Genomic DNA, 24,993 nt, shown 5'->3' on the forward strand with positions numbered 1-24,993 from the left:
GCTCTTTAGAAGTCGGTGGGGATATTTTCAGAACAAATACTGCAGGATTGAATTCCTAGTTAACACATTATATATATTGTAAATAAAATGAATCGATTAATCTACTTCAGTCTAGTGGAGGACATTCAGAAAAAAAATATCCTGAATCTGTGCTGGACAAGACTGCTGTTGTGAAAACTTTCTCCTCTCTTTTATAAGCTCTTTCTTCTCTTCCTCCTCCCTTTTTCTCTTCTCCTTCCTCTTCCTTTTCCTTTCCCTACATGTATTTTAAGTTAAGTTACTGTGGCTAGGTTAACACACATATCACCAGATGTAAGGGCTAATGATTTTTAAGGAGTCATCATTTTGGAAAGAAAAACATGCAGCTTAGGGACTGAATTGTGTAAAGTGTTTTGCACAATGAGAAACATTTATTCCTTGCTTCTCTATTAACTCACTGTTAATGTGCAAGTGTTGCAGGTCCTTATGATCTAGACATGGTGACATGCTTGCAGTAAGTTTGCTTGATTGGTTTATGGACACCTTTTCATAATAAGTAGCAATAACTTCTTTCCAAGTCTGGTGTTTATGTAGAGTAAATTTTTGCAGAAAAGTACAGCAGAGATCTTTTGCCTGATTAGCGATTTTTGGGCATAGTTCAAGTTAATGCAGAGGAATGAGCTGCCAACCTGTCACAATTAGCAGGTGCCTTCTAAATATCTCTGGAAAATTTTCCATCTTTTTTTTTTTTTGTGAACACTAAGAATATATTTTTGAGCAATATGTGGTTTTAGGTTAAAGAGTATTATACAACCAGACAAGACAGAATTAAATGAATGTACAAATTCAGTCAAACATATGCAGTTCGATTTCAGAGAGTGCTTTATTTCTGAAGGATTTGTCCTTAGCTCAGTATTTTAGTACTGCTACCAAATAATACATCAAATACATTTTTCTTTAAAGCCAAGCTTCATATACAAGCAGGTTTCTCACTGCACAGCAGATACCATCAGACTCTGCCACGCACTAACTTTGCAATCCCTCTAACTGTTCCCTTTAGACTTTGCTTACAAACTGCTTTGCCACCACTACAACTGCTGCTGCTGTGTTTCAAAATGGAACTGCCCTCCTGTTCATATTCATAGCTAAAAGGTGAAGTTGAATTTTACAAGGGAAATAAAACTCTCAATTTAATATTTCTGATATTTTATCAAGGATTCTCAGCAAAGCAGGATACATTTTAAAGTAGCTGGAAATTTTCCGAAATACAGATTTTAAATTGGTTTTAGATGCCCCATTTACATTGGGTTCACAGAGTTGCACTACAGAAGGTTATTAATTGAAAAATTGAATTCCTTACAGGCACTTCTGTAAGGAATTTTTCTTCTTGTGTTGGAATGAAAACGAAGGATCATGTTGATTTTAGCTGGCTTATTTCTAATTTATAGTACTGGTTTCTTATCAACAAGCAGTGGGTGGAGCAAAGAAAGCAATCCCATTGACTTGACGATGGCTCTTGCCTGCTTTCTTTTACTGGTTTCTCCTATATCTCAGCCTGCATATAATAGGGCACAGGTCCTGTCTGGATCTTCTAAATGAATGCTATACTTCTAATACCATGGATGAGATACTCTCAACATTGCCCTAATTTTTCTCCCGCAAAATCAATGTTAAAACTCCCATTGGCCCTTATAATGCCAGAAGTGTCAGTTCTGCTGATCTGATTATTGTTAGCATCAATGGGAGTATAATGAATTACAAAGGAAAAAGGACAAAGTAAAATGCTATAATTATGTGGCCCATTCAGCATCACTTGCTCCAGAGAGAATTAAGATTTATTTCCATGTGTGGTTCCAGTTTCACTCTTTCTGATTAGTAGTTATAGCTTGCTGTTTAGACATAATGATTTAATTGTAGATATTGCATGTTGACTGGATGTTTTCCAGTTGCTGCTGGTTTGTCAGCATTATATCACTGTTTTACGTGAAAAAAGTCTAAATGCAACTTTTGGAAATGAAGGGCTGGAATTTCAGCTGGTGTACAGTGATAGGATTCCACTGAGTTTCTTCCCTGAAATAGTGACCCAAAGAGAAGGCAAAACACAGCTGAAGTGAATTTTTGTATGATGGCTTTGAAGTATGTTGCACACCTTTTGGGCTTTTTTTAAACTTCTTTTTACCTATTTGTGAGTTTGAACAAGAAGCTAGCTAAGAAGCTCCTTGTAGTAGACATTTTAAACAGGGTAACAAAAGTTCATTCAAAGCTGCAGAAGGTGGGAATTATAATTGGATTAGTTAAACCTCGTGGTAGCCCCATGTGGACGCTTTAAAAACTGAAATTAAATGTTATTTCCTTTCTTTGATTTATGATAGTGTTTTTATTGTTATTTTAAGCTTCTGGGTTTAGCTACTTCAGTTTTGAATGCAGCATCCACACACAATTTCTAACGAAGGTTAACTAATTCACTATAAAAATTAGCTTATTGATGAGAAATGACACTACCAACTGTTACTTAAACATTTGAAAAGAACATTTGAGCATCGTTTTTAGAGAAGTAAACTTCAGAATGAAATTCTGTTCCCTTTAAATGTGATGCACTGATAATCTTAGCTGTATTCTGAAATCTCCATTGTGTACCTTTCTGTCCAGTCTCTTTCATAATACTTGGCACATACTTGGACAGGCCACTAGCTTAGGAAACCACTGTTTTGTTTTCCTCAATGCTGCTTCCAGCTGCTTGTTCTCCTCCATCATGGCCACCCAACACCACTTCGTTTGTACCAGTGGAAGAGTTTGGAGTCCTCCTTGGTAAACTTGATCGAGGCAGGAAGGAAGGGTGTCCTTAGTGGGGAATGTTAAATTCACTCCTAGATAGGCCATTTTGGAGGTCTAGTCTGCAAAGCAGCATCAGAAACAGGGGCATGGGTCCAAGGAACAGCAAAGGTTGTGGGACCTGCTTAGTCTGGTTGTACTACTGAAGTATCATCAAACTGTAGCTCAAGGCAGATACAGGAATGCATTTGATGCTGTGACTGCAACAGATGTGATAATTTTAATACTAGATAAGGACTACCCACATAATCAGGCCTGCTATCTGCAGGCATTACTGTATACTCCTTATGTGCTTGCTATTTCAATATAATTTTGATGCTGCCTTTTTTTTATTTCAAGTTGAAATGGGTTTTTAGTTACTTAAATTCTTGACTTTTGAGTAACTTTATTTTTTGTAGGAAGAACATTTTAATGCAGTTATAGATTAAAGTATAGGAAGAAAATCAACATTTTTGATCCTCTGGTAGAAATTATGTTGAAAATATATTTTATGACTCTAGCATGTTCTGTATGTTGACGGTTTCTTACTAGGCTGCCTGAAAGCAGTTTTGGGCAGTTGAGTAAGATGATGTAGAAAGTGAAGCAGTTTGGCTTACTTGTCCAGGAAAAACCTGTTTTCCAGTTTTTTTCTTAGCTGGCATTACAGTAGTGCTTTGACAACTGGTCTGATAACAGCTGTTCTTTCAGTTTGGAGGTAGCTCTGCAGCTTGACTCACTGGTACAAATTAATTCTTGACACAAATAGAGTTGACCCCCAACTAATTTGCCTTACACAGTGTTGACCATGACCACTAAGGTGAATTTACCTACTCCTTTGATGCTTGGCTGACTGCTCAGCCAGGAGGGTGATAGCTTCTCTTCCTTATGGCTGTTTCTTCAGGATGATTAGTCTGTTGTAAAGCTGAAAAATACTGCAAATGTAATTGGCTATTTTAGCTTTTCTATTCAGTAGTCTTTCTCTCTTACAGGAATCTTCAGAGTTTTGTAGTTTGGTGGCTTGCTGGTAGTCCTTTACCACTGGTTCTCACTCCCTCTTATTTCACCTTTCTTGCTCACCTTTGCAACCATGTGCACTGCTCTCTGACCCTTGCCCAAGCTTTTCTATTTGAATGTTAGACAGTGTTAATATAATGTGTGACAGCAGATTTGATGTTAGCAGTGTGAAGGAAGGGAGGAAAAAGGGCATGTTAGAGTCAGAGTCAGCATCTGTCAGATGGTGTCTGCTGGCTTAAGATTAGGTATATAAATTTCTAGGAAAACAAACACACTGGATTTGATACCTGGAGCCTTAGAGCCTGATTTCTACCTGAAGTAAATGTTTTTATTTGTAGTGTTAAATCTTCAGTGATATACAGCAGTCATGTATAAAACCACTGAACAAGAACATACTGTAGGCCAAAGGGAGGAGAATGTGTTCTGAGGAGTAGGAATGAAATACAAAAAAGGGAGGTAGAAGCAGGTCTGCTTTACCTGAGCCTTGAGAAAGGAGAAACATAGCCACAAGCACTGGAGATGAAAATAGTTTGCTACATTTCCCTCCCTCATATAGTTGAATTTTCCAGTTATCTTTAGGAGAAAAATGAAGTTACTCAATCTCAATCTGTTTCAGATCTCAGCATCACTCATGTAAGTCTGAAGCTGTTCCTTCAGCTGAGCAGTCAACTTCATACAGATTAACTGGGAAAGGAATTTAGTCCTAGACTTGATATTTCAGTTTCTGTTTATAGATGTAAAATCTCCCCTGAAAGTAAGGCACGTTTGGAGACTTACCCCTCCTTTACACTTGCTTAACTTTCTGGTATTAACTTTTTGATATTTATCAGTCACTACCTGTATGGGCATTATAATGTTTGGATAGTGGGGTAGTTAATTTATTTTGTAACCAAGAGACTTTGCTAATAGGCAATCTTGCAAAGAAATGAAAGACTTTTCCCTTTTAAATAATCTCCTTTTCTTAAAAATATCTAATACAATAAAAGGTCTGAAAGCTTAATCAGTACATCACTACTGAAAAAATCTTTCAAAATATTTTTGCATTTTTCACTGTTCCTACTACTGTTCAATCTATCTTCTTCAGTTTACAAGAAACAATTTCAAAGCACTGAGCTTTTTAATTCTTTTTTTGGGGAGGATTAAGATTACTGTTTGATAAGACATACTGTAGTCTCAGTCTCTTGGGATTTTTGGAAGTATCTTATGTTTTGGTTGTGCAATAAATGGACTTTGTTTTCATGGTAAAGAAAGAGTCAGGATATTTAGTTATTTATTTATTTACTAAATGTTAAGACTGGCTAAAACATGTTAGAAAAGTGCATTGTCTGATTAATTTTTTATTGATAGAGGTGAATGGGTCACATGCCATTCTTCTTTTTGGCAAAGAGTGGCTTCATGTTTTAAAGTGAAAATATTAGGAAGAATATTACAAGAGGATGCATGCTGAATATGTAAACTCAACTGATTACTTTTGGGTGTGTGTTTTTGATTAATTTTCATGTTGTGACAGTGCCCTAGGGTCCATGAACTCTTCCTATTCTCTTCAGGACAATGAAAAGCTTTAGAGGCAGCATTGCAATGAAGGAGAATGGAAGAGTTGTAGAAGAGCACTCTTGAGTCTTGAGTTGTTAAAGAGATTTGCTTGCCATCTTTTGTGCTCACATACGCTGTAGGGCTATAGCTGACAGGAAGGTGGCTAATGCATTTCTTCATGCTCCAGCATACTCCAGTCGATGGAACAGCTTTTGTCAGTGATAGACTTGCAAGTTTATGATGGGAAGCAGCCTTGCAGCCAGATGGTTTTGGGCATATGTGTTTATGAATAAGTGGCTTTAAGTCACTTTGCCTCCTTTGGAGCTGTGCTGAGCACAGCTTAGATTCCGACAGCTGTGTTTTCAGTGTCATCCTCCTTTTCTGTTCTGTGGCTTGCATCTCTGTTCTGTTTGCTTTGGTTTTTCTGCTAAATGTACAGGCAAAGGGGTGGCTAATACTCCAGCCCTGGAGAATTACAGTAAATGAGAGCATGTATTCTACCCCTCTGCAAGCTGCTTAAAACGTAGATATGTGTCCTCAGGAGGAAAACTGGATGATATTCCTGCTTGTTCCATTGTTAGAATAGACAAGCAGGGTATGTAGAAGGGTATGGCTCCTATTTTATTATTTCCTGATATGTATTTGATGCTGATATGTCTTTTCCTTTTTAAGCTGAATGCCTGTCAGTGGAGGAAGAAGTGAGGTTCATCATCTGGTAATGAAAGTTCAGGCAGAGTCAGAAACTATCCAAACTACCTTTGGAGTCAGCAGCTGGGGTGGCAGTATAACTTTGCAGAAGAGCTGGGAGTGGTTGGGTGTGGCAGAGGTCTCAGTATAAAAGCTGTACTTTTTACATTCCATAAAGATCTGTAAAAACATGAGTGGCTTGGGGAGAGTGGGGAGCAGCAATGCACTGTGTCTTCTAATGCTAGAAGTATGAAGCAGCAGATGAAACCAGCAGACAGGCAGGTATTTGGAACAGGTATCACACAACAGACCACTGGAGTGGGAAATGCTTTTGCATAAGGTGTTGCAAATGCTGACTTGTTCAGAAAGCAAGCAGCTGAATTCACAGAAGATAACTATCAAGTGCAAGGATACTAATCTGCTTAGGATTTCTGGTGCTGTGAAGTGCTGGATGATGGAAGAGCAGTTGTGGGAGGTACCACTGTATGCTTTTCTAGTTTTATACTGTTTCCAGGTGTTTGCTACTGGTTATTGTTGAAAAATAATTGATGAGGATAGGAGTAAGAGGATATTTGATGGGACCTGGTTCAGAAGCCTTTGCCTCTTGAGCCTCTGGAAAGCACATTCAGATTTGAGATTGCAATGTGGGTTTACTACTGAAAGCCTAGGTTGATACACACCGTCACTTAGGACTGCTTTTTGTGCATATCTTTGATAACACTCCTAGTTTTATGTTGTGTTTATGCTCTTGATGCAAATTTCATGAAATAATGACAAAATTGATGATTAGGCTGTATGGTACAAGGATCATACCAAGACATTGTGTTTCTTATTGTGTATTCTTATTTCATGGTAAAGGTTAGGATTGCTTTTGTTTTTCTTTGTAAGCTAAACATGTTAGATTGGAGGATAGTAAATTTTTAACTGAGTGACAAGCCATATTTAAACCTCCCAATCTATGTGTTGAGAGGAAAAAAACCTAACAAAACCAAACCCAAAGAAAAGCCAGAAGCATTTAATCTCTGCAGTCTTTCTGAACACTAAATGTAAAAGTCAAATATAATGTCTAATGGTAGATTGGTAAACAGGATTATTGCCTGGTTGAAGTTCTCAAGTGTTCCACTCATTTTCTTTTGCTCTATAATGTTTCTAACAGCATTTCTCATAAGGACCAATATATGCAGCATTTTCTAGTATTGCTTAAAATGTGGATGGTATATCTGTTGTTATTTATTTACCTTGTCCCACTTTTGTTTATTCCTATTTTAGCTTTCTAATTTGCAATTCAGCTTCTTTAGCCTTGGAAACTATTGAATGTTTCACTGTGCCTTAAATGATTCTGTATTTTTAGACAAAATGGAAGCACAGTGTGCTATAGGGGCAGCCTGTATAATATTGTCTTTTTTCTGAGTTAGTCTCATGACATTGTTAAGACTCAGCACTGCATTTAAAGAGTCAGTGTTCTCATTTAGCCTTCTTAGTCTGTGATTAAATGGGAGTTGTTGTTTGTTTCCCTATAAGTTGGCTGACAAAAGCTAAATCTGTCACAGGTGCTACAATTTGTGTATCAGAAAATTTGCTTTCCAAATACTAATTATTCCCAAAGTATCTTACTTCACACAAAGCACAGATAACACAGTCAGCAAATTTGTCCTAGTTTTATCATTGTGCAGTAAATTAGGGTTTGTCTTCTACCATTGTGTAAAGTGAAGATGGTAGAAATTAAATTGTGGGAGAACCAGTTGATGTACAACTCTGATCTGATCTGTGTTTTTCACTTAATTCTCCCAATCAAACACTTGAAATGTATGTTGTTCAAATAATCACTGCTGAATTTCACTTCTGTAACTCAACAAACTGTTGTCAAGGGCCTTGGGATAGTGGGACACAACAGTGTTGTCTCTCCAGAAGTCATTTTAAAAAGCAAGTATTTTATGTGTGAAGATGTAGACCCAAGCTGGTAATATGCTTAAACTATTAATTTTGGAAATTATTGTAATATGATGGAAGCTTATTGAGAATTATCTTTCTGGTTGTTATGGGAGAAGAATGGACCTTCAGTTATTGAAACTGTGGTGGAATAAGTGAAAGCATTCAGTTTAGAACCTCCTCAGACTGAGTCACAGGTGGCTTGAAAACACACATATAGGTTCCTGTGCACAAGCATGGAGTTGGATTCCTGTCACATGTCCTCCACTGCTCCCTGCTGTGGAGAGCCTTTGTGGCCTGTGACCTGTGACTTGGTGACCTGTTGCAACCCTAGTTGCCAGCAGGATGTGTTTTGACACTGGAGGGCCAGGATCTCCCTAGATAAGAGTTCAGAGTTCAGAGGGGCTATTGCTCAGTTAAATCTTCTGTAATGAATCCAACTGTCATCCAAGTGTACAAATTTTTTAACACTAGACAAAGCAAAATGACCTGCTAAAATAGCAACTGGAACTGTTTCAGCAGCTTCTCTTTTCATTGCCAAGAATTACCTAGGAACCTTTCCCAAGATTAGTGTATTCTAAATATATATATTAAAGATATTTAACTTAGAGAATGACTTATACAGAAAAGGAAAAGCATTTATTGTTGTAAATGAAATTTTTAGCAACAATTTTTGTGTTGCAAAGTAGCTTAAGAAACTGTTTATTTATTCCCTTAGGATGAACATATTGTATATGTCTAGATTTCTAATAAATGCAAACATTGATGTGATTTAACTCCTAAGAGCAGTGATACACAGCTCTGGTTGTTTGACCTATGTATTTTAATACTGATTTTTATTTTTATTTCATTTCTGTAGGACTATTTAACCATTCACAAGTATGGCAATGCAGCCAGAAATGACCTCTGGAACACATTGTCAAAGGTAAAATGCTTTAATCTATTGCACTGAGGGAGAAATAGGAATTTGCTATGGTGTTTTTCTTGGTGAGATCAGGAGTGAATAATGCATATTGAGATCTTCAAACCACAGAGCAAATATCAAAACTGATGCAAAGAAATTCCATTCGAGTTAACCTGGTGGCAAACTAGGCAGCCATATTAAAAATATGAGTTCTGCAGCATTTATATTCTCTGTTATATTAGAATATATGAAACACATGAAAGCGCTGAGCTTTGGAATTTCCATCACACGTGTCTGTGATTTTGTATGGAGTTAAGATTTTTGTGAAGGACAAAAATATTAAAGTTTCAAAGTATGATATAAACAGAAAACTATTTACTGTAATATTTGGCATGCTGTAGAGACTTTATATATCCAGGCTTGGCTTGAGTTCTAGAACCTGATCTAGTGCTCCACAATGGCTCATCATTTCTAAGATGGGCAAAGTGTCCCTGAATTTCTCCCCTATGGGACTAGTCTGAGCTGGTCAGAGTCTTCCCCAGAAACAGACTGAGTGGAGGGCAGTGTGGAGTACAGTCAGAGAGTTTTGGCACAGGTACCAGTTCAAGCCAAAACATGACAATCTAGTTTTAGCTACTGACACCAAAACTAGGATTTAGCTGGAGGTCAAGACATCTAGACAAGCAGGTATATACCTGTAAACTAGGTGTCCAAGAACCTGTTCTCACTGAGTCTTCAGTTGCTGATTCACAGACTTCTGACTGCTTTTACCTTAATTTATCCTACCTGGCTTCCAGCTGCCATCTGAGAAGCACGCCTGTTGTAGATACAATGGTTCTGAAAGAATGCGCTGAATATTTTAGGACATGTTATTTGACACTAGTGAACAGGAACAACTGGAGTCCCAGAAATCTAGTCAATATAGTCAGCAGAGCTTAGAGGGTAATTCAGTTGGGTAGCCACTGCATGATTATTTTATAATAAGCCTGAACCACTGACTGTTGACTAGAGACTTGAGATGATTGTTCAAATATAGGCAACTAGTGCCAGATTAGGTGCAGTAGGATGTTTAAGACATTCATGTGTGTCTAACCAATTTAGCATAAGATATGGGGAAATCTCTGCTCTTCTGGAGTGGCTGGTAAAGGTCAAATGTCATTATTCCCCTACATGTGGGCAACTGAACCAAGTCCTATGTCTGTACTGACTGCTAATGAGAGTTGAGACAAGTAACATACAGTCAGGCTTTTAAATCTGTGTCTTAATCTGTAGCTGAATGTCACCGCAAGAAATCTTTCTTTCCTTCCTCTGTTGAAGCCTCTGCGACAGTTCTGGGCGATGGGGGGTCAGAGGAATGAATGTTGTCTTGAAAGAACAGCAGAATCTGCAACTAATGAAGTGGAACAAAAATGAGACTGTATTCTGGTCCATAACCACTGTAGCTATGCTGTATGATCATATCTACTGTTGCAGCTAATAATTCTGTTTGCCTCAGTTGTAAATGTATTTGTTGCCAGCCCCTTTGTTCCTAGGGCAGTGCAACTGCAGCTTCAGTTCTGAAGACATCTTCTGCTTGCATTCATCAGAGATTGCTCAGTCTGTGATCTTGGACTGTTCGACAGCTAGGAGCATGTCTGTTGCTGAAGAACAAATGATGCCTCTTTCTCCTCATATGCAGTCTCATCTCCCACGATGCTATAGTGTCTCTTTGTATTTCAGATGAAAATCCACTTGTAAAACAGCATTTTTATTGACATATGGAATCAAATATGAACACATTAATCCTCCATGTGTTCTAACAGGTGCCGTTTATGAAGCAACAGGGGATATCTTGGTATACATAGCCTCACTTTGGACATAAGGGACTGTATTTTCAAATAACTAGTCACTTTGATTTTCAGAACAGAGAAGCCCTATATTTTTAGAAATTAGGGCCCTTCAATTATGCCTTATTGTAAGTGCCTAGATCAACTAACACTGTGTCTTTTTTAACCTTAGCTGGTTAAGAATAGCTACCCCATATTTATGTGGCTCTTGTTAAAATCCTGTAAAGCATGTTATTTCTTTTGTTTCAGCAGAAGTACTTGAATGATGTGGAAAACATGACTTTCTGACTGTCACTCTCCTCTCTTGTTAAGATTACTCAACATTTATTTTTAAGATACACAGAGGCTTAAGTTCAGTTATGTAGTGTGTGTGTGTTGGGTTTAAGTGTGTGTGTGTGTATCTGCATACTTGTGTGATGGTTATTTTACCCCCCATACCAGTTTTGATCCTGGGGACAAAAAAAAAAAAAAAAAAGGTTTTACATATTGATACTGCTTCAGTGTATTGAAACTTTTCTTTTTTTTTCAAGGCTTTAAAAAGGGTTGGAAAATCTGTAAATATCCAAGAGGTAATGGATCAGTGGACACTACAGATGGGTTATCCTGTTATCACTATCTTGGGAAATGAAACTACAGACAACATCATAGTCATCTCCCAAGAGCGTTTTGTTTATGATAGTGATACTAAACCCAAGGATCCTGCCCGTGGGGACAACAGGTACTTGTATTTCTCAATTACTATCTTTCAAGATGCTGTAGTTGTTTAAGTGAGTACTTTATATGTGTACTTTTATGCAAAAGTTTTTTTTTTTTTTTGAAATCTGAGCTTTGCTTGGGATCAATAACATGTCGTGATACTTTAATTTGAGCTGTAGTAAAGTTGAGGCTATTTAAAAGAATTGGGGTTGGGGGGGGGGGAATGCCTGATTGCATCCTGACAATTCTCTGTGGCAGTGTCTTGCATCACTCATCTATTTCCTCCCCTTTTCTTTTGATTTTGTTACATTCCATGAAGTAATTTGGAATGTGATTGGAAGGTCTGATAGTTCTTAAGAAACTCTTTGGGGTGGACCTTTGGACATGCATACACTGAGTAGGCAGATGTAAATATATGTCAGCTACAGAACTTGCTTGACTTGGGAAGGAGTCAGGAGCTGAACTGGACCTCTATAGAAGGCAGGGGCTTCCAGCTCTTTCATTTTTGGAGGCAGCTGAACTGGTCCTATAGGAACTGTTACACTGGCTGAAATCAGCAACTCTGTCTCTACCCCTTTTCCATGTATTAGATTGTTTAGTTCCTGCTCCCATCTGACTCTATATGCTTCCTACATCCCAAAGACAAGCTAATATTCCTGTCTGATCCTGGGGAATCCTCATTGTTTTGTGCAGTTTTGGCATCATTTTTTAAGGCCAAGAATAGCTGTTGCTAGCTGATGCTAGAGAATTTCAAGATGGCCTTTGAAGTTTCAGTGTTGAGCTGCTCATACTCAGTGTGAGAGGGCACACTATTAACCTGGAATATTCTGTGTTTGTCCACTAGATTTAGGTGGTTGAAAAGTAAAATTTAATACAAAATTTTGATTGACACATCTGGAGCTTGTAGAATATTCCTGTTGAGGAACACCTAAAATGATAGCAACATTTACTGGAAAGTGTTTAGAAGTTCATTATCTTTTTTTAGGACATGAATACTATGGAACTCAAACATGACACAGAGTAAATAGTTGTTTTTCTGGCTGTATTGGAACAACCTAACAGGACATTAAGCATCTGTCTAAATTCTGGGCTGAAATTAGTTCCTTTGTGAAAAAGAGATTAAACAACTGAATGTGGACTATTGGAAGTGTTCATGACTCACAGCTCTGCAGCGGGAGAGAAATTCTCCCTTCCTCTCTTGAAAATTTCTTTTGTGCAAGTTTATATATGTGTAATGTAATGTGAGTGGTTTTTACTGCTCAGAACAGCAATTATTATTTCTTTTAATTTACTAAAACAGATATGTTAAACCTTCTAAGTATTGTAGAGACTTTTGAAAACAGATTTTCTAGGTATTCGATATTGACTGAAGTAACTGTTACTGTACTGTATGAGTAAAGATTATTGGGTGTGTAAATGATACCAGGTTATATGGTGTTGACCCTGGCTGGATGCCAGGTGCCCACCAAAGCTGCTCTGCCACTGCTTGCCTCAGCTGAGCTGGGGAGAGCAAATATGATGAAAGACTCATGAGCTGAGATAAGGACAGGGAGAGATCACTCACCAGGTACCATCATAGGAAAAACAGACTCAAGTTGGAGGGGGTGGGTGGGGGGGAAGTTATTACCGATCAAATCAGAGAAAGGGACTGCATAAGTAAAGAAAAATCTTAGAACACTTTCCCTGTACCTCTCCCTCTTTGCAGGCTTAACTTCACTCCAGATTTTCTCTACCTGTTTCCCCCAGCAGTGCAGGGGAGCAAAAATGGAGCCTGTGGTCAGTTCATCACATGTCTCTGCCACTCCTTCCTCCTCAGGTGGAGGGCTTTTGCTACAGTGTGGGGTCCCTCCAACAGGAGACAGTCCTCCACAAACTGCTCCATCAGGAGTCTTTCCCACTGGCTGCAGTTCTTCACAAACTACTCCAGTGTGGGTCCCTCCCTCAGGGTGCAATCCTTCAGGAACAGATTGCTCCAGTGTGGGGTCCTCCACAGGCTGCAGGTGGATCTCTGTTCCTCCATGGACCTCCATGGGCTGGAGGGTCACATCCTGCCTCACCATGGGCTGCACCACAGGCTGCAGGGAAATCTCTGCTCCAGTGCCTGGAGCGCTTCCTCCCACTCTTTCTGCCCTGACCGTGGTGTCTGCAGGGCTGTTTCTCTTGCATATTCTCCTTTCTCCAGCTGCTCTTTTCCAGCAGTTTTTTTGCCCATGTTACCTCAGAAGTACTACCACAGTGGCTGATGGGGCTTGGCCTTGGCCAGCAGTGGGTCTCTCCTGGGGCTGGCTTGGCTTTGCTGAATATGGGGAAAGCTTCTTTTAGCTTCTCACAGAAGCCACCCCTGTAACACACCAAAACCTTACCATGCAAACCCAATACAGGTGAGAATTAGACTTAGTTTTATTTTCATACATGACATTAATTTGTAATTCAAACTGTGTGTTGCCATGTGTAGAATGGCCAGGGCAACACCACCAGGGCAAGTTCTGCTGGGTTTCTTAGGAGATTTTGTTCACAGATTTTATTACAATTCTTGTTTCTAAACATTGGAAATAAGATTTAGTGCTAAAGAGAGCACAGGGAAAGATATCCATGTGAGCCCTGCCAGGAATTTAGTATCCTAACAGTCAGTACAATACATATATGGATCTCCTTTGGCAGGTCTCTTCCCCCTTTGGATTGTTTTTTTTCTATGCTTCCATTTCCTTTTAAGCACAAACAGAAAAGAAACCACTTGCTCAAGGAAAGCTTTACAGATGGGTATTTTACTCCAGCCAGTTAGCAGATGGAGCTATGTGGTGCTGCCCACAAGGGTTCCAGGATGAGGGAAGAGACGAGAAAGTTGACTGCATGTTTCAGAAGGCTTGATTTATTATTATATGATAGATAATATATTAAAACTATACTAAAAGAATAGAAGAAAGGATTTCACTAGAAGGCTAAGCTAAGAATAGAAAAGGAATGAATAACAAAGTCTTGTCTCAGACCGAGACCGGCCCCGGACAGGTGATCTGTGATTGGCCCTTAATTGGAAACAGCCTGATGAGGCCAATCACAGATTCCCCCTGTTGCATTCCACAGCAGCAGATAAGAATTGTTTACAGTTTGTTCCTGAGGCCTCTCAACTTCTCAGGAGGAGAAAAATCCTAAGGAAAGGATTTTTCATAAAACATGTTGGTGACAGAGCTAATTTTCTGCTTCCCAGTTGAAGTTATTGGAAACTCATGTTACATAAGTATAAATAGGAAAGAATAGCAACCATATATATTTAGCAAAAGGGGAAACTTACCTCTGCCATTCACCTTTCAAAAACTGTCCATCAACTTACACAAAAGTCCTATGGCTCAGTTATAAATTGGTGTCTGAGTGTTATAACACTGACCATGCACTTCGTTCATGACTGCCCACAGGCACATGTGGCTGGGTATGCACAATGGCCATGTATCAATAATGTCCTTTCATTCAATTAAATTAACTAAAAAACAAGGTTGAGATACTGAGAATAAAGTTAATCTTTTAGTCAGTAGTGACCTAGATATTTTTCAGTTGTTTGTTTTTTTTAATCTTTTTTATTTCTTTCTTTTTCCCACTCCTGACCTGACTATTGCTTCAGTTATTGTGAAAGCAGTAGACAGGGAAAATCACATTAATGTGTGGTCATTTTATAATTTGAGATGCATTACTTTACCTTGGTTTTTAATATTGAAAGGGCTGAATTTGTATGACATGACAGTTTTTCTACAGCTTCACCAAGGGGAGTGGTAGTACTGTTGTGCAGTGCAGTGTTCTGGCTCGTTCTCTGGGTGGCTTTGGTCAGGAAAGTTGGCAAGGGTTTACTGATGTCTGCTGGTGAAATATATAGATCTATCTACATATATATATCTCATCAGCATGCAGGGTTTGTGGGTGTTACAGATCAGTGGCCTAATTCACAGTCTAATAAAGCTGGTGCTTACCTCCCCTGCATGACCCATGAATTTAGGTGTTGGACTCATGTCTCCCTGGGGAGCCATAATAGGCACTGTAAATAACGGAGAGCAAATGGTATTTATGCCGCATCTGAGGCCGGGCTCTTGCAGGGCAGGCAACATTGGCTTCCTTAGGGTAGTTTATCTATGGATTGGTCGTGATGATCATTCTAAACACCAAAAGAAGTAGATCTGCACAAAACACAGAAAAATGTTCTGGTCCAGGAATTTTCAGGAGTTTATCATCTAAACAGACAACACAGTACACACTGGAGGGCTCCAGGGAAGGCTCCTAAAGCATCCTTCTACCCTGTAGTCTTTTGTATCTACCCTATAGTCTTTTGTTATCCAGAGGTGGGGCTGTAGTTTGGTAGGGCATTGCAATAAATGTCAATTCTATTGCTTTCACAATGATGAGGAGTTTAAATTTTTGGTTCAGATGCTGTCTAGGCAAATTTAACTTTGCCTTACTGTAGAAAGAGTCACTTCAGAGTAGGTCTTTCAAATGTATCTACTGCATAAGAAATGTAAATAAAGAGGCAACTGAATATTTTGGAACCATTCTGGTTTTATAAAATGTCAGTGCTTTGCTTTATGCTGTGTATTTATGCAGCAATTAACTGTTAAAAATGAAATGTGAAGCTGCATATTTAATTTTTAACTCTGAAATAATGTAGAGTAAGACAGAAGCAGCAAGCAGATTTTTCTAAGTGATAAATGATAAAAGTGAAAATTGTTGATACCTTTGGCAGTGGTTGATGCCTCGTCCATTATTATAAGTGTTTTTAATTCTTCTACAGAAGAGAATGATTACACGTTTTCCAATCTCCTGTATATTTGTGCTCCTTGTCATTATACCTGAAGAAAAATGTGTTTCAAGAGCCGTACATTTACAAACTGTGATTTATTTCTGTGCATACAATTGACTGTATGGCTTGCTAAGCTCTAACATTTGGACTGAAATTATAAAAGGGACACAATTTCGCTTCTTTGTAAACTGAGCATAGATTTTACTTGACACTTATGCCTTCACATGATCCATAGTTCTTATTTTATGAGAAAATAAAACTAACAATGGCAGACACTGTTTCTAGAAACATCATTCCTTAGAAGGGCTGAAATCACCAACTTTGATTTGAGTGCCAAAGCCTGTGGTTGGTATAATGTTTCAGTAGCAATTTCAGCTTATGCAAGGAAAACTTCAAAACTCCTATTATAACTGTATAATTCATATTCTATCCCTGTATAACAACCCTTTGGTTAACTGTAGTTTGGTCCTGGACTCCTGTATACCCATGTGAGAATAGATTATGCCCTTAGTCTATAAGGCTCCAGGGGAGAAGGTGATATTCCATCTGACAGGGTTCAGTGGGTTTTCCTGCTTACAGAAAATGATGATTTCAAGGCAGTAGTCTCATCCATCATTACAAAACAGCTCACAAATATGACAAAAATCTTATGAAAAATAATCTGTGGTCTAGACAATAAACTAACCAGTTTTGATGAAATCCATAAACCTTTTATATATTATATTGAAGAGCAGACCAAAGCTTTCTGGTTGTGTTTTGCCCTCTAAAAATAGGCAGAGCTTGTCTCTGTAAAAGTGGAGCAGTAACCTTTCCAATGTTATCAAAATAATTAAGTTAATGTTGCTGGAATAATATTCATTTATAGGGTATTCTTATCATGCATGCAGTTTCCATAGCTAATCTTTGCTTGTTCATTATAATATCCTGAAGGGGAATGTCTTGCTAGGCACTGAACACAGCTAGGTGTGAGGAAAGAAAGAAAACAGGAAGATGAACAGATCGGGATATGGACAGGATATGCATACATGCTGTAGTGTGGTAATCCTGAGTGCCTTTCTCTGTGTAGCTGCACTTGGGAAAATTCAGCTGAACAGTGCAAGCCATGGCCATGTCCAGCAAAACCAGAGCTGTACAGACCCATGGGTCTAACACCCTGTAGTAATTGCTGCAGCTGAAATGCTTTAGAGTGGGCTGCAGAGCTGCTCAGCAGCCGCTCCAAGATGAATGATTAACTGCAGAATTTATTTCTCTTCAAGTCTCTTCTGAATTTCATAGACAAAGCTCCTTTTTTTATTCAGGCTTTGCAGAAAAAGGGCTGTGCTTGTCCCTTTACTGATAATGATTTGCTTAGTAAAAGCATTACTGTGTTTGGCTATTGCCGTGTGTCTTCTTACATAGTTATATAGCATTATTACTTGAGCAGTGATGGGGAACTTTGTCTGTCCACTTACCAGCTAAGGAGCTGGTTAAACATAAACCAAAATGTTAGGAGCACAAGGGAGCACAATGCTGATTAGTATCTTTGCTATGTTCTTAGAGGAATTGCAGATTAATGTAGCATATGTAGTATTAATTATGTAATAAAAAAGGACCGTAATATGGACAAATATTGTTCTATAAACTGAGAAAAGAGGGCTAAAAAATATAAATAGAAAGCAGAGTGCTCATTTACCTCCCTGTCTCTGAGAAATATCCTCTCATCTTCCATTTTCTCAGGTCCTTTGAGTGTTTTCTTGTTATGCCTTTCATCTTTACTATGCCTGAAACATTGTGCCTGTATCAGTATTTCTAAGAGAAACAACTATTGTGTTGTTACCGAGGGAGTGGGTGTGGTACCCCTAGTTCATCTGGAGTGACCTGAATGTCTCTGTATCTGCTGTAATAATGATGAAGGGAACAGGATCCAGGAAAGAGAGGTACCAGTGTATTAGGCACAGAGGAAATGGAATTAACAGGAATGAGATGAAAAAATCAAGAGTCCTCAGTGGATCACAAAACTGTTTGTGAACACTGCCAGATATTGATTTAACTATTTTTTTTTTTTAAGCTGGTCAAGCAGGGGCTTGCAAATACTTGTTCTTGCAGAAGAGTAGGGAAGCGTGGGGTGTTCCCTCTCTTGAAATGCACACTGGAGTAGAGGCCAGCTCTGTGACACCAATACATCTTGTCCTTTGATGTGCATAAGGACAGTCCTTAACCCCAGCAGCCTGAGAGAGGCCAGTGCTGTGCTGGGTGCTGCTTCTCCATAGGAACAGGCACAGGGGCTGCCTTTGTGAGTGACCTAGAGCAAGCCTGCCTTGGGCACATGATGGAACAGTGCCTTTGCTGTGTTTACTAGCCCAGCCCCTGTGCTGTGTGCTCCCTGTTGCAAAAGGGTGTTTTCTTTTCTGTAAAAGCCACTAGAACATCGTGGTTTTTTGTTCTGCTTTTTCATTTTTAGAGGCTTTTCTGATTGTTGTATTTAAAAAAAAATCGGAATAGAAAATACTCTTAAAATCTCTTCCAGTGCATGTGTGGTAGTGTCTGCAGCAAGATTATGCTGCTATCAAAGACAGCAGAAATGCCAATTATAATTTAACACTTCATTTCCAAAACCATTTCACAGCTTCTATCTGCAAGAAGCTCTTCTCACTGGGAAACTTCCAGGACACTCTGGTGTGCAGTATATAGGCAACTTTCAGTGTTAGAATTTGCAGAATGCTAAAGAAGACAAAATTAGTGTATTGTGTCATTGCTTCCTGTGTGGTGGCAGCACTTGTATTCTGGTAGAAGTTAGGCTGACAGAGAAAAGCTGCTGTTGTATTTTATTGTCACTGCAGAATGTGCCACTTTCTTCATCTTATTTGCTAACATTAACTTGCAGGAATTGCTAGATACCCAATCTAGTTAATTGACTCACATTAATTAAATCAATTTCATGCTGAGGAAAGGAGCATGTACTGGAGGGCAGTGCTGTGTTTTAATATAGAGTGAAGACTTTGGGAGATGAAGAAGAGAGCAAGGATAGCAGTGCTTGTAGGGAGCTGCTTAACATGCAGGGGGTAGGAGAGGTAACATGGCATGGAAGGGTGCAAGCGTGAGCCAAAGTTGGAGCATTAAAGTTGTGTAGCTGGAATAGGCAAATATGGAGTAGGGAAATGGAAAAGGGGTTTAAAGTGAGGGCTTTAGTGAGGGAAAGACCAGATTGGTGAAGGCCCAGACAGCATTTGGCAGAGACAAGTTTTATAGGAGGGATGAGGGCGGATAAATGGCGTATTTTGTTGGCTTTGCAGAAATCTGAGATGTGAGTTCCCCATTGTAGATCAGAGGATAAAACTTCTAACATGATCCATTTTTTATGTCTTCTTCCTCCTGCTTTTTAAAGTTACTGATAATGGCTTTCCTTTCTTATCCATTTGCATGAACCTTTACACTCACTTTACACTTTACATATTAAAACCTTGGGTTTTATGAAGGAGATACTTTGGTAGGGAGCTCTTAGGAAGTTTACTGAGGAAAGAGAAATCATCATAGGAATTATATTTTAATCTTGCTTAAATTCACAGTATTCAAAGGAAAAATCAGAACTGAGCACAACTAAATATGTTGAAAAATATTTAGTAGTAAGTCTCTGAGAACATACTGGAGGACTGTAAACATAGCTGAAGTGCTCTCTCTTACTCCTGTGGATCCTTCTCAGTCCATAACACATCCTTGTGCTCCGCTCAGAGTAATCTCAGGTCTGTGCTCTAGTCAGGGGGTTATGCTTATGGGTAAAGGACGACACAGATGTGGGGTTTGCATGATCAGCGCCTTGTGTGCAATTCTGCAAGGGTGTTTTGCACTGGTTAAACAGAGGATGTTGGAGAGATTAAGAGCCTTCATTTCAGGGAAAAGTGGCAGCTGTTGGGACAGACACTTAACACTGCTAAAGCTTCTTTGTGTCCATCTTTGATTCAGTGCCCAGAGTTGCTTGTCACTTCTGAAAATGAAGCCTTTTGTGTTTTAGTGTAAAAGATACTGTTAGGCAGGGAGGCAATAGCGTGTGCTAACAAAGAATTTGTAGTATTGGTTCTTTGCCCACATCATTTTTCTAAATTTGGTAAGGTATGCTGCCAGCACCGGCACTGAAATGAGTCAGTTTTAGATGGCTTCACAATATTAATAACAGCCTCGTTTATAATCTGTTTTTTGGATGAAATATTTAGCTAATATTACACAAAATTTTATAGAAGATTTAGTAATCAGATAATTATATTAGCTATGATATGTTATGTTATTATCAGACAACGCTTTTTTCCCCTCAAATTTGGTAATTTAATTCAAATTTATTCATTTAAATTACCTTGTGTCTACCCTTATAAAAAAAAAAGGACAATGAAATTTAGACAGAATGGCCAAAGACATACAGCTATTTTCTAACAGAATATGCAGGCTGTCATCTTAAGACAGACCCACAGTGCAGAGCCACACAGGCGCTCTTGCATGCAAGGGCTGCTGCTACAGCAATGGATCTTTTTTTATGTCTGAAACTTTGTGTTATTGTTACATTGGTAAAAGCATTGTATTTTGCATAAGACTCCTGGAAAATGTAAATTCTTTCCCTTTTCCTGCTCTAGGATTTACTTATTGCCAAAAATTATTCCAAAGACTCTTGCAAAATCCAGAAGGAATTAGGACTATGGCAGAATAAAGGAAAACCACCAAATTTGCATCTTTAATACATTGCTATTAAACATGTTAATCACTATTATGACTACAGATGAATTATAGTGTCAATTATTGTTTTAAAATACATGCTTCGAAAATTCATTTCTCTAAAATACATTCCAGCAATCCACTACTGACATGGAACATATTTTCTTTACATATATATGTATTTAGGTCCATATGCAGGAAAACCCCCGAACAATCCATGATCCCTCACATAAGTAGCTGCTCTTAGAAGCAGCTTTCAACCTTTCCTTTAGAGTATACTCATATAATTGCCTTTTTTAATATGTTTCTAAATGAAATAATATATAATAGACAAATATATAAAATTAGCAGCTGTATTGAGGTAGACCTGCAAATAAAGAAGCTTAAAATCAGAAGCAAGTCATCCTAGATGTGGTAGCCTCTTTTGAGACTAGAATTTAATCATTCTAGTCACTCTTATGCAATTTTAAATATTTCTCCAAACTATAAAGATTATTCATAGTTTCCTTCACGTGTGCAGCTAAGTATAATTTGTGTTCAAAATTATAATAGGTTCGCAATTCCAAATACCTTCCAAATCCCAGAGTTTTGCTTCCCTCTGAAATACATATTAGCTTTATTCAAGTGCCCATCCAATCAAAGCCTGAGACAAAGTAGCTAAATCTTAGTAGTTAAGAGGCAAGACGGCTCTACAAATTGATTACTTTTCATCCATGAGACATCTTCTAAGTTCACTTCTATTAAAATCTTGAAATACTCTTCAAAATCTGACACCTCAGTTGTGAAGCCCATTCAGAGCCACCAGGTGGTGAAGCCATTATCTGCCTGGCAGCACCTATCACGACCTGACCCTCTTGGGTTGTTCTGGATGGTAGATTGGTCTGACTGAAAAATTTAATCACCTCCATAGTTGGGGCATTAGGGAGAAAGAGGAGAAGGACTGATACAGAAATCTCAAGTAGGTTTTGACAGTGTTTGGCTTAGATGGTAACAAGAAGACCAATAATTTCTGAGTAATAATGTGTGCCTCACTTGGAATTTTGTTACCTGCTTACACAGTAACGTGTGGGTATTATATTGCACCCTACCTTCCCTGTGTCTAGACTCTTGACTGAAAAAATTACTGTCTGTATTACAGCCAGATAGAACTCCTTAAAGACAATGCTGGAACACTGTCTTTAATTCAGAGTCCATCAAAGCCCACCAAAATTTTGTAGAGGAGCACAAAACTCCTGCCCAGTATTGTGTAGAATAATCTTAGAATAAGAATTTCCACAACCTTTTTCTTCCAGTCTTTTCCTGGTTGCTCAGCTAGTCGGTGTTATTAATTTCTCTCTCTCTTTTTTATTTTATTTTTTTTTTCCTTAGCTGACCTTTTTATTGTTGACCAGTCTGTTAGTCTTGGGTGAGGGCAGAACCCCTGTAACCCCAGAATCCTGATGTCAGCACCATCTCCTTTCCTCATTTTGCTTAAACCCAGCAAACTGTGGATCCTACAATTAATGTGGTGTGTGTCACACTTATGTGCCCTGCTGTTTCATTTCTGCACTGCACACAGTGTTGCCATCAGAAATTGTCTGTCTACAGGATTTGTGAAACTCCTGTTCATTTCAGACACCAGGAGGCCTTCTCCTGTTTATACCACTAAAGTACTGTCCTTTCTGGTTTCAAGTTAGCTGACTGCAACTTGTTCCTTGATGAAAAAGTCTGGTGTTGTTGCTTTTTCATCCCCCTTGTAGGGGAATTCAGCTAAGTCAGTTGCCTTTACCAGTATTTCTCATGTGTTTCTCACTGTTCTTTATATTAAACTCCTTGTTCTCAATTTGAACTCAGGAGTTAAGGTTATGCTGGACATATGCAGATGACATATGCAGTGAATACCTCAAGCTGTATTCAGGGGATCTCAGTTATTTCAAATTGTTCTTTTTTATCCATTTTTCATTTCTATTTGTCTTTGCTACAAAGTTAGTGAAATCTTCCCTTCCTATCTGCCATCTTCCCTGCTCACAGGGTACAAGGAATCCCTTGACACCCTGTCTCAGTGTAGGAAGTGTAATAATTGTGAAAGAGGGAATAACATCTTCTTCTGTTGTGTTATGCCTCTGGGCACAGCCTGCAATCACTTTACCGGCATATATTAAATCAAATGACATCTCTGTGCTCTTCAGTCTTTTGAGAATGATACTCACAACATGAATATATTGTCAGCTCCTTATCCATTAAACAGAACTAACACTCTTGTAGAATTGCATTTAATAAAAATGTGTGATTTCCTGTGATCCTCACATGAGCTTCCCCTGGAACCTGAATTACTCCTTACTGAATGAGATACTGTACTATATAATAACCTGGGAAAATCTCTATGATACTTTTAAATTATCTTTTCCCAACACAATCTTTCAACAAAGTGAGGCTTACAAAATTGTATCCTACTGAGTTCTGCTTCTTGTATAATCTTTTTCTGTAGTAGGAAGCTCTGAAGCTGTTCTGCTGTTCAACAGCTTTCACTCATTTTCCACTGACCACCTTATATGTGCTTGTGCTCTCAGTCTAGGATGAAACACTTCCAGGTATCACTGCAACAAGGCTGATGATTTCATAGATTAGTTGAATACACTTAAAGGTTTTCTATTTTCTGTTCTGATAAAACAGAAAATTTATCTTAAATCTTATGTGATTTATCTTTCTACTTTCAATATCTTAACAGTGAAAAACAAAGGCTTTCTTTTGGTTTGTGTTGTCGTTTGACCTCAGCCAGCATCAAAGCCCTGCACAGCCACTCACTCACTCCCCACGTTGGGATGGGGGAGAGAACTGGAGAAGTGACTAAACTCATTGCTTGAGACAAAATCAGCTTAAAAGGGAAAGCAAAAGCTGTGTGCACAAGCAAAGCAAAACAAGGATTTTAGTTACTGCTTTCAGTGGGCAGGGAGGTTTTCAGCAATTCCCAGGAAAGCCAGGCTGCATCATGCTTGACAAATGCTGTAATGTTCCCTCTTCCTCCTTCTTCCCCCAGCTTTATATACTGAGCATGAAGTCACACAGTATGGAGCATTCCTAGGGTCACTTGGGGTCTGTGCCTCCTCCCAGCTTCTTGTGCACCCCAAACCTCCTTGCTGGTAGGGTGGGGTGAGAGACAGGAAAGGCCTCGGTGCTGTGTAAGTGCTGCTCAGCAATAGCTAAAACATCCCTTTGTTATCAAAACTGTTTTCAGTAACTGTTAAAAAAATAGCCCCATACTAGCTACTATGAAGTAGTAGCCCAAACCTTGCTAATCTTGCTAATAGAAACTGTACTTGTCTTGGCAAGAAAAGTGAAGAGATCTCTACTGTCTACTTTCTGTACTGATTTAATATCCAAATATCCCACAATCCTTTCTTTAGTTCATTACCAACTTTCTGTGCCTTTTATTTTGTATTAAGCACTAAGGTCATTAGCCAGAAACATCTGCAGCCATCCATCTAAATGCTTCTATTACTCGCCACTATTTGTGTATGTCTCAGATATACAAATATATCTGCCAGGATCAGCCAGGTATTTAACTGAAGTAAAAATAAAAACCTTGAAATCTTAGCTTTTGTTCCAAAGATTTACCTTTCAAAAGGTCAGATTTTCTCATTACTTTGCTTTTGTGGCTTTTTTGTGTCAGGAATCCAAGCACATGACTTCACGCAGATGACTCATAGCAATATATTCCCTTGATAAGAAATGCTAATGTCAGCATCCTAACCTGTTCAGGGAATCACCAGTATTTGCAAGGGCCACACTGGGAAAGTGTTCCCTTCTCAGACTCAGTGCTGCTCAGCTGAGCATATGTGTTTATCTGGAGAGAGCTGAGAACAGGAAACTAATGCCAAGGAGTCCTTGCTCCCTGTTTCTCATCTTCAGCCACTCTTGATGTACCACGTTATTATCTTTAACTAAAGAGACAGAGTTAGCATTTTGGGTATTAAGTTCTGGTGGTTAAAATAAGGAGATAGGTGTATTAACCAGTCAGTTTTACTCTTGGATTTTCTTTTTTATGGTTTTTTACTCTTAAACTATTTTTATGCCTCACTTCATCTCTGTGTTAAATAGCTTTAATCATATCCCTCAATGATATGAGGTCTCAGATTGTTACACTTCTCAAAATACTTCACAAAGATTAGAAAGAGTTACCA

The 24,993-nt window shown here is 38.6% G+C and overlaps 1 protein-coding gene across 1 annotated transcript in view; it reads left to right on the forward strand.

Annotated features, from left to right (window-relative positions):
* TRHDE (thyrotropin releasing hormone degrading enzyme) overlaps positions 1-24,993 on the forward strand; it is a 205,761-nt gene that overhangs the window by 122,272 nt on the left and 58,496 nt on the right. The window contains exons 8-9 of the mRNA XM_030238218.2: positions 8,813-8,878; positions 11,214-11,401. Coding sequence (XP_030094078.1) covers positions 8,813-8,878; positions 11,214-11,401 — 254 coding nt within the window. The remainder of the gene's footprint in view (positions 1-8,812; positions 8,879-11,213; positions 11,402-24,993) is intronic.

Source organism: Serinus canaria, chromosome 1A (genome assembly GCF_022539315.1).
Source record: "Serinus canaria isolate serCan28SL12 chromosome 1A, serCan2020, whole genome shotgun sequence".
In the NCBI taxonomy this organism is placed as follows: domain Eukaryota; kingdom Metazoa; phylum Chordata; class Aves; order Passeriformes; family Fringillidae; genus Serinus; species Serinus canaria.